This window comes from Camellia sinensis, chromosome 14, assembly GCF_055761805.1.
Source record: "Camellia sinensis isolate YWXY chromosome 14, ASM5576180v1, whole genome shotgun sequence".
NCBI lineage: Eukaryota > Viridiplantae > Streptophyta > Magnoliopsida > Ericales > Theaceae > Camellia > Camellia sinensis.
The window spans coordinates 128828862-128839820 of record NC_138974.1 but is presented as its reverse complement, the minus strand read 5'-3'; the positions used below and the strand labels follow the sequence as shown (position 1 = coordinate 128839820).

General features: G+C 32.7%; 2 protein-coding genes and 1 long non-coding RNA gene across 3 annotated transcripts; all 3 read right to left on the bottom strand.

Annotated features, from left to right (window-relative positions):
* Positions 1-837: 837 nt before the first annotated feature.
* Positions 838-5041, bottom strand: LOC145807292 (uncharacterized). The gene is made up of 5 exons (XM_082905255.1): positions 4288-5041; positions 3987-4170; positions 2833-2981; positions 1841-2463; positions 838-846 (listed from the first exon to the last, which is right to left on the bottom strand). The coding sequence occupies exons 1-5, from the start codon at positions 5039-5041 to the stop codon at positions 838-840; spliced, it is 1719 nt and encodes a 572-aa protein (XP_082761381.1).
* Positions 5042-8391: 3350 nt separating this feature from the next.
* LOC114277160 (uncharacterized) lies at positions 8392-10055 on the bottom strand. Its single transcript, XM_082904096.1, has 4 exons — positions 9970-10055; positions 8944-9122; positions 8756-8837; positions 8392-8667 (listed from the first exon to the last, which is right to left on the bottom strand). The coding sequence occupies exons 1-4, from the start codon at positions 9970-9972 to the stop codon at positions 8560-8562; spliced, it is 372 nt and encodes a 123-aa protein (XP_082760222.1). The 5' UTR covers positions 9973-10055; the 3' UTR covers positions 8392-8559.
* An 88-nt stretch (positions 10056-10143) lies between these two features.
* LOC145806659 (uncharacterized) lies at positions 10144-10501 on the bottom strand. Its single transcript, XR_014349980.1, has 3 exons — positions 10452-10501; positions 10307-10330; positions 10144-10226 (listed from the first exon to the last, which is right to left on the bottom strand). It is a non-coding gene; the product is annotated as an uncharacterized LOC145806659 (long non-coding RNA).
* Between the last annotated feature and the right edge of the window lie 458 nt (positions 10502-10959).

Below are 10959 nucleotides of genomic sequence, written 5' to 3'. Positions count from 1 at the left end.
TATAAAATAAAAACAAATCATTAAAAATAAAACACACACAAAAATATATAAAATTTAAATGCAGTTTTGAGTTTGAAAAGCAAGCAGACAAGAGTCTGGAAAAACTTCCTTTTCTACACACCCCATAAAGAAATATATACCATAGACCTTAATTATGAAACCTCTATCATCTTGATCTTGTTTGTGAATCATATAGTATTTATGATATGAGCCTTTGTGGTGATTTTTTTGTCAAAAAGTGTTAGAATGTCATAAATAAATAAAAACACAAAATTTGTGATGAGAGACTTTGTAGTGATTGGTTTTAAATCAAAATTACCTTTATTAATTATGAATCAAATTGATCTATGGCTCGCTCTGGACTCCATTTTGTGAGTCTTATCTATAGCCTACAATAATAATTCAAATCGTTCATCTCGAATGCACAATAATAAAGATGAGTATTGTAAAAAATTAATTTCATTAAATATCACTAGATATATGAACAAATTATATTTTATTATTAAAATGTATGACAACTATAAGTTTAAACTTAAATCATTTATTTTATAAAACAAATGCAATTTATGCACAACAATCTGGTAATTTGTGGAAACAAAAAAAAAATATAAATTAGTACATTTGTTGGAAATATACATGTAAAAATACTTTCAGATTGAAATTACCTTATTACATCCCCATCGAAGCAAGGTAGTCGTATTTCTCCTTTTAAGCTCCATGGATTTTTCGGTCCAATCCTACAAAAGTCCAAATTTCAAATTATTATTAAATTAAATTTTTTTAAAAAGTTATATAATCAACAGAAATAAATCTACGTGGTTACCTTCTAAAAAAACGTCATTTAATCTGCATAGAATACTACAGCAATACTTCAGAATAAACAATATTTGTAGTAGAATCCAAATTATCTTTAGGGAGGAGAATACTTATACGATCAAAAGATGTACATCTAGACAATGCCACATATAATTGCCCATGGCTAAACACTGGTATACGCAAATCAACCCCAACAAATTTCACAGATTGTCCTTGAGATTTATTAATGGTCAAGGCATATGCCAATCGGACTGGAAATTGACGTCTTGTCATTTGGAAAGGCATTTCTGAAGAAGATGGTGTCAAAGATATCCTTGGTATAAATGCCAAATTGCCAAACTTTTCTCCAGTTAAAATTTGAGCTTCAATTATGCGAGTGCCGCACCTAGTAACCATCAATCTTGTACCATTACATAGTCCATCTTTCGGTGCAATGTTTCTCAACAATATTATAGGACAACCCACTTTCAACTCTAACTTAAAAGTTGGCAACCCAGGAGGATCCAATGAATTTAAATATTCATTAGGATATCTATTTGTAATGGTAGGATCAATTTCATTATCTTCGGACATTTTATCTGCTGCAAGATAAGTATATAATCTCCCTGGAAAGATATTCAACGCAGTAGTATTAATGTCACTAATATCATCGTTACGCGCAGACAGAATTGTGCGTTCAGTTAAAAATGTTGGCGTTGACGTCTCTATCATATTCAATTGTGGATAAACTGTAGAGAGTAATTCATTCAAATCTTGACATTTGTGTATTGTTGATGGAAGGTTAATGATTTCTTGAGGATTGGTCCCAATCTAAAAAAAAATGAAATCAATAAAAAAGTAAGTGTAAACACAATTTATTAATTTAAAATAATCTATATAATACAGGTTAAAGTAGTGTTACCTCCATCAAGAAATTTGCAAAATTAGCATTTTCATGGCCTTCATGATTCAAGCGCATATTCAAATCCAAAGTCAAGATATATATATGCTTCCATAGAACAGAGTGTCTTATTGATGCATTTACAATTTGCTCACGAACTCCTTTGGGTATAACTGGTAAGATTTGTCGAAAGTCTCCTCCAATAACAACAGTAATACCCCCAAGTGGCTTTTCACTATCACAAATATCCCTCAATGTACGATCAACCGCCTCAACACAATGTCTATGTTGCATAGGAACTTCATCCCAAATTATGAGTTTTGTTTCTCTAAATAACTCAGCTTGTAATGATTGTTTGCTAAACCCACAAAGTGAATTTTCCAATACATCTAACGGAATGGAAAATGTTGAATGTGCAGTGCGACCTCCTACCAGTAACAGTGATGCAATTCCAGACGAAGCCACAGTAACAACGATATGCCCAAGGCTACGACATTTTAATGCAATCGTATTGTATAGAAATGTTTTCCCTGTTCCTGCACCCCCATTCAGAAAGAAAACAGTTCCTTTATTTTGGAAAACTGAAGAAGTGATTGTATTATAAGCATTCCGCTGTCCATTATTGAGACAATCAATAGTAATTTGTGGATGTTCATGTTGTGCCTTACTCTGCAGTTGTTGATGTTCAACTATCAATCGATTACCAACTACTGCACTCCAATTTGCGGTAGGTTGTGGCATGGGTGGGAAGTCAATTAAACTTTTGCCTGATTCATGAAGCATTTGATTCAAAAAATGGAGACCATAATCTTCAATTTGAGCCTCAGTTGGTTTAGAAATGACAAACAATGTACAAATCTTATGTGCAAGATCATCACATATATGCGTTGAAAATTGATTCCATAATGCACATGGATTTAGTGGAGAACACTGGGTGAGAATAATACTAAACAATCTCCTCAATTGATATCCAGTTTTTATGACTGCAGCCTCTTTCAAGCATTGTATCCATTCTTCATCATCTTCTAAAAGCCCCCTTGCAACACATGCTAATTTAAATGTGTCATGCACAACATTATCGACCGTGCGTAAAGACTAAAACGACTTTGGTCCTTTGACAACGGTTAGTAACAAACGTAGATAAAATCTTTCGCCACAATTAGGGCTTGCAAAGTACATTCTACCAATTGCATATCCCCTTTCTCTTAATTTCCATCTCTTTTCTGACTTGAGCCAAACAAAATGTTGTGGAAATTCTTGATAAGTGAATGGACATTCATCTTCACTGGCAGCACAATATGCAAAGAAGCCAGTAAGAGTTGACATTTGTTGACCAGCTCTAGATTGAATCGTTTGTAATGACTCTTCTGGGTTAAAAACAACACGATGCATTCCAGGTAAATGAAGTCCCAATCGTACAACTGTTGGCATCACTGCATGCAAAGGATGACCAAATATTCGCCAAGCAGCTTCTGGAGGTCCAATATACCTTGCATCGAGATATTGTTGAATCTCATTTATCATTCCTAACACCATCGTTGTACGATCATAACCCTTATAAATGTACTTATGTATGTACTTGACACATCTCATTCCGGCACAAACTTCCACATTTATATGACAGTTGAAAAGTTTTGAAAGATATGCAATGTATGGTACGACATCCCTGTTATCAACTTCTTGCCCTCTCACAATATGTACTTGACCATTATTGCTACGACGATAGATAGGGTATCCATCTTGATCCATAGTTGTTGTTTTTGTGAAAGCTCGAGGGTATCTCTTAGTGCATCTACCATTTTCCGTACATGGTGCTTGTGGATTTCGAGCACCACATGGTCCATGTACCATACAACATTTGATAGTTTCAAAAAGCATAGGATCATCTTTTGGGTCTGGAAATTCTGCACAGACCAATTTGTCTACTTGAGCACATGTCCAAATTTTGTCTGGACTCTTGAGAAATAAAAGTGCATGCATATGAAGGAGGCCTCGTTTTTGAAATTCAATTGTAAAAACATGTGCAACTTTATTTCCAAACACTTTATTTGTTTCTATCTCCTTTATCAAACATTTTCTCTTCAACTCAAAAACACGGGCAATTAAATCAGGACGATCAATAGGTTTTTGATATGGTAATAATGCTGAAGTAATTTCTGGCCAATTAGGATTTGCAGTCATGGTAAGAAAAATATCTGGGTGTTGGTCATATCTTGTGATAGCCATTGAATCTTGAAAGATTTCAAACATATGTCTAGGACTACCAGTAAATGAAGATGGCAAAACAAACCTTTGACCAATTTGTCCAGGTCGCACATAATCTGGATCCATATCTGACAACTCTTGGTAAAGCTCAGCTCGAAGTTTCCCTTGATTAAGCTTGTAGTATGTCAATCGATTTTGCTCAATTGCAGCCCAAGCATCTACCAAAAACTCTTGAAATAGTTTCCCACCTCGCAAAATTGTTGAATACTCTGTGGGTCGTTCAAACAAACGATAACTATAAAAATTCATTTGAGTAAGTCGATCAGTTGAAGGTCGATCATACTGAACATTCCACAATTTCAACTCAGGTTCACATCCAAGCTCACCATATGGAAATAATAGAACATAATGTAATGGCAAGTATGCTGGGTGACATTCATTAATTTGCATCAACTCATTATTTCCTCGGAAATGTAAAATAATATCTCTCATTCCATTTACCTCTGTTCCATCACCTGGTATTACAATTGCAATCTCATCTGTAGTTGGTAGGTTATACAGACGTCGATCAGTTGTTGAACTGTAATGAAGATGAGCAGGTAGATTGTGTCCTGCCGAGTCTAATTGATGTAAAATGGCATGAGCCTGGCGATATTTATCTACAAATGCATTGACTTGCAACAAACTATCCTGAATAGTTTTGAGAACATCCCTTCTCAAGTTAGGATTTCTACGATTACGAATTTCTAAAGCTGAATAAGGGTCATAGATATACAGCTGAGCATAAGTCGCATCCTGCCCTGGTTGTGATTGTAGTGATCCTGTTCGATGTCTCAACTCCCCATGAATTGTGAATGATGTAGGGCCCCTTCCACGGAGTACTCTAGGATCCAATGTAGCACCAAGACTCGTAAAAGCATTGGCTGCATTGTACACTCGAGTATAACTTCGAAAGGATTTTGATTGATCATTATTCCCATCATACAATGCCTGAAGTGGTGGAGGGGGTGTAATAAGTAAAGGTAGCCTAATCTTTCCTTCCAAACAGCAAGTTCCGAATAAGGGACGCTTTATAGATGATTTTGTCAATTTTTCATCCATCCAATGTAAGGCTGAACAATAAGGACATAATACATCCATCTTACCAAGATAATGGCGGCAAGAATCTTTGTGTGCCCGGGCCTCAATTGATATACCCGTAGGCAAATCTTCTAATTCATCATCAGTACACAGATCTTGTTGAAAAAATCGATTTATAGGAGTAGACCTACGAATATTTGTGTATAAATAAGATTTTGTAAAACAAAACGGTATGAGTAAAAGTATGTATTTCAAGATTAGACATAGTAGTTTACCGATTCCTTTGTGAATTTGAAGATGTGCTTGGCATAGAAAACGAACATGTAGAATGATGGGTAACCATTGATCGTTTTTGTGCCGACTGAGAATCTTCAGTTATTGTTTCCCACTCCAAGTGAGTGCGATCGCGACGAATTGGTGTTAAAGAATGTTGTCTTAGTTGAACACATTCTTCTAATCCCTCTTGCTCTCGTTGCAAGCATTGAAATTCAATTTTTTCACGCTCTCGCCGTGCCCGTTGGGCCAATGCAGCTTTTGATATTACATTATCATTTTGTGCCTAAAAAGAAAATATTTTATCATTGAAGCAAAAGATGTGAATATTTTGTGCTTAAAATGAAACTATCTTCTTATTTCTTCCCTTTAATAGTGTTATCTTTATTTCTTTTTTTCTTATTTCTTCCCTTTCTATTTTCTTATTTCTCCCCTTCCCCTTTCCCTTTCCCTTTCTTTGTTTTCTATTTTATATATTAAATAAGAATTAAAAACCTATCTTATTTAGTTTCTCCTTTCTTTATATACTAGCGTATGCTCGTGCCTAAAGGCACGGTGTAAATAATGTTAGGATTATAATATAATTGTAATTGTAACACTATTTAAATTTAAGATTAAAATGCAATTATAAAAATATATTTAATAGACTACACTCTACAATTTCAAAAAATATATTTAATAGACTACACTCTACTAATTGACAATAAAAGTTTTCATTCTTGCATGTGCTTTCATGTTTATACAAATGCTGTACACAGAGGTAGAGACTTTGCTTATTTATTTCAATGTCTAGGTGGGAAGATGATGTTTGCATGTTCTGGGACTATAATAGAATGCGAGGATGTAATGGAACATTCATCAGTACCATTTTAACTTCTGCAACTCTCCTAAGATCACCTATTGATGCAAATGCTATACCAGATGACATTAAGGTGGTTGTTGTTGTTTTTTTTTTTTTTTTAAATTATAAAATACTTGGCATAGTACAACACTATTCAATGTTTTTTATTATTATTTTTTTGGGTGGGTATGACTTACTATTATTGCAGGTTGAGGTTGGTGTTTATGTGATGAATGATAAACCATTTAACGGTCATGTGATTGCTTACGATTTTCACTTCAACATTCCTACCATTAGTAATGAAACAGATGTAGCATTGCCAACTGCAATCATTAGACCCTTGTATGATTCAATCTCAATAGATTCAATCTCAATAAATTCAATCTCAACCATCATCAATCTTACAAATCAAGCTACTGTGAAATGTGGAAAATTTGGAAAACGAAGTATTAGAAGTTTATATGTTCGCAATTAGAATTTTACCTGAAAGAATTTAACCTGAAAATTAACCGTAATGCTTTGCAGAAACTCTGTTTTCTGGTATCTCCGCAAGCCTTTCAAGAAAAAAATGGCCGACTTGGTGATTTTCAGATAATCAGAAAATCTGAAAGCAAGAACCGAAGCAAGAATTAATTAGAACTATCAACTGAAATATGCTATTATTCTTGTTTTGAACAATGAATTTGACTCCCATTATTAAGTTGTAACACATACTAAAGCAGTCATTTTCTCACTGCTATGCATGGTATATTCTCCTTTCAAACCCAGGCCAAAACTTGAGGTGCAGCAATATATAGGATATTGTTATATTAATTGACTGTAATTTTATTAAATTATGGATTCTTTATTTTCTGGTGGAAGCTGACTGTGAGATGTTGTAATATCCAGATTTAGGGCTGGAAGGCATTATCAAAAGTGAGAAAACAATTTGTTTGTTCTTTGATTAGCAATTGCAGCACACAGAGTCATGCTGGTTATTTAACAGCATAGTTGCTTCATTAAAATACTCACCTACATGCACACATGTACTGATTTTTACCGCTGATGGTTTCTTCAACCTTTAGAATAAGATGTCATTATGGAAAGAAATAGAGGGCAAGGTCCACACCACGTCAATTGTACCAATAACAGACAAACAAAGAAATATATGAGCTCTCTTGTTATTTGCCCAAAACCCTATTTAACATAGTATCCTGTGTAATTCGGGTTGGCTAAACAAACCCACAAAAAAAAATGGCCGACTTGGTGATTTTCAGATAATCAGAAAATCTAAAAGCAAGAACCGAAGTAAGAAATAATCAGAACTATCAACTGAATTTTGCTTAGAAACCTTATTGGCAGGTGATTTCAAAAATCCCAAACATTTTGAAGGATGAGTAATGATTACAGATACAAAATTAAAGAAAAATCCAGCAAGAATTGTATTGGGATGGGTACAGAATTCAACTGATTACAGATAAAAAATATCCAGATTCAAAACTCAGTTAAAAATCAACCCAACCAAACAAAACCCACAAAAAATTCAGATTTAAGCAAAAGAATATTATGAATTGCAACTTTACAACCAAACCCACAAAAAATTCAGATTCAAGCAAAAAATAAGCAATAAATGAACCCATAGCCATTCAGTTAAAAAATGGAACACCCTCTCAGACCCATTCAAACAAACACTTAATGGGTGTGAAGCCCTGGACTGAAATGGGTTGGGGATTAACCTTTGAAATTTCAAATGATGAAAATAAAAAGATTCAGAACTATGAAATCGCAACCTCTGAAATCGCAACCTCAGAACTATGAAATCGCAACCTCTGAACTATGATCAGAACTATGAACAATGTTCATATAAAAAGAGTAACAGTTGTGATAGAGATTGCCATACCTACGAAACCGAATCTGTGGTTGAAGGAGAGCAGTTTCGGGAAGAAGAAGAATAGGGAGGGAGGGAGAGAGAGAGAGAGAGAGAGAGGGATGGAGGGGAGACGTGATTTGGCTGGAGATCAGAGAGATAAAGATAGAAGGGTGGGGAGACGTGGGTAAGGAGGAGGCATAATGTTTGGGCGGGAATGTATATATTTAGGATTGATATAAAATTAAGGGGGTTATCTGAGCCATCCATGTGAATACACAAATGAATCCTGACCCTTGAAATGTCCTAGTGGGACAATTGTGTCTAACACATTTTCAAAATCCGTTCTGCTTTATTATATAGATTTTTTCTTTATTTCTTCGTTTCTTTTTTCCTATTTTCTTTATATAAGTAGCAACTTGTGGACGGTACATTATAAATGCACATATATCCATGCAAAATAAGAATAAATAAATTTGAAAGACACATACAAATAATAGCAAGTTACAGGAAAACATATTACAATCATTCTACAAAAACAACATAATACAATAAATTCATTTTATACACTCATATATTTTAACTATTCAAAATTTTGATTAGTTTTGCATCATATTTTTAAAAAAGAATATATACCACATGACATGCATTTGTCATTCTCTTGCCGGAAGAAGCCATCTTTTCTTTTCCTTTAGACATTGGGTTGACATTTTCTTTATCTTTTGCCTAACAAATATAAATAAAATATTGAAAAGATTAAAAAAATCTTATATAAATAAAATACATATAATGTTTGACTTGATTTTGTACTTACCACACGAACACGGATAACATTAAGGTCGTGCTCATCACGGATGACCACACCAACATTTCTACATGGAGTTGTAGGAGGAGGCCTACAGAAATAGATTGTGAAAAAATTAAAATCTATATAATAAAGTGGTAATAGTAAGAGTAAAAAATTCAAGATTGTCTTGGGTAAAAAATTCTTTTTATTTTTACCAATTTGGTGTTAAAGAAGGTTGTCTTGGGTTAATACATTCCTTCGATCTTTCTCTTTCTCGTTCTCGTCGCAAGCGTTGTCCCAATTGGTATGCAGAACATGGCTTTTGATTTTTTTCACGTTCTCGCCGTGCACGTTGGGCCAATGCAGCTTTTGATAACACATTATCATTGTGTGCCTAAAATAAGAATATTATATAAGAAGGTGCATAAAATGTGAATATTAACTAACTTGCTTCCCTTTCATAATGTATTTTTTCTTCCTTTTAACTAACTTTTTCTCTTCACTCGGTTAAGTTGTTAGTCATATAAGAACCAATGCATGTATTTATGAAATTTAAAAAGGAAGGGAAAAATAATTTGAAAACACATTAAGCACACAAAACTGCAAACTCACTATGCACGCACTTATTGGTTTTAAGACACTACCCATCTCTTTACAAAATGTACGTTAAAAAGGTAAATATTAGATCATTGAGTACATAAAATGTGAATATTAGCGTGTAATGTCTTGTACTTTCCTTTTCTCTCTTTTTGTTGTTTCTGTTATATTAAAATACATTTTTGTCTTTTTCTTCTTTCCTTAAGAACTTCTTATAAGAAAAATAAAAATTAAAAAAAAATTATATTATGTAGTTTCCTTTTCATCACATATTTGTTCTTTCTTCTTATTTTTCTTTTTCGTTTTCTTCTATTATATTTTTATTATGTTATGTTGTAGATGCAACATATTGTATAAATGCAACATATTGTATAAATGCAACATATTTTTATCATACAAATAGACAAACATATTAAAAATTCAAATTAATGTTCATACAAATGCATTAGCATGTTGTACAAATGCTTACTTTAACATGCTTCAGAAAAACATTTCACATTCAATAAAAAGAATTGAATAAATTTTTGAAAAAGAAACTTTTGAAAAATGTACATAAAAAATAGTATATGACACTACGCAATTCCTAAAAAAAATCTATATAATATTCGAAAAAGAAACTTTTAAAAATTGTTGAGAAACCATACCATGGGATGTGCATTTTCCTTTCCTTTGCCATAAGGAATAGCTTTTTTTGTTTCCTTTAATATTGCTTTGTCTTTTTCCTTTGCCTTTGCCTATAAAAAATAAGTAGAATATATTTATAAATTATTTTTAAAATGATAAAAAAATACATGTCCAATGTTCAAGTGACTTTTATGCTTGCCTCATGAATGCGAATAGTATTAAGGTCACGCTCATCGCGAATAACAACATTAACATTTCTTTCTTGAAGAAATCGAACCTATACATACAAAACTTTAGAGTAATAAATAAAACTTCATACACATAAATAAGAAAATTAGTAAAGGGAGGAGATATTACGGTTCGGTGTAAGTCCTCATCCACCTATAAAGCATGAGGAAAAAAAATAATTAGAATAGTGATATTGTCTATAACTGTTGTACTTAAATTTATTAGAGAGGTACTTAAATTTATATTAAGAGAAAAAAGAAGAAAAAAAACTTACTTGACCAAAAATAGTGATATTGTTCATAACTGTTGTACTTCAACCTAAAAATTTTAGACACAAAGAAACAAAAAATTAGCAATAATAAAAGTTAACATGGATTTCATTGGCAATGAAATGTTATTTCCAAATATGTTGCTACCAAATCGAATAATAAACTTCAAAATTTTATTTAAATAAATAACTGCCATGAATAGAAAATACTTAACGGGTTACAATCAAGAGGAAAAAAAAATAAAAATAAGAGCAAAATTAGAAGGGTACAATTTAGAAAAAGGTACGTGCCTTCTCTATTTAGAAAAATAAAAATACTCGGTGAATTTAGAAGGGTACAATAAGAGCAAAAATAAAAATAAACTTCTAAGAAAAAGAAAAAGGTCAACAGATACCAGAGGCACGTGCCTTCTCTATTTAGAAGGGTACAATTTTTTTTAAAATTTTTTTTATAACAAAATGTTAATACATTTGTTTGGGTTAAGTTAAATACTCGGTGAATTTGATTCAAAAC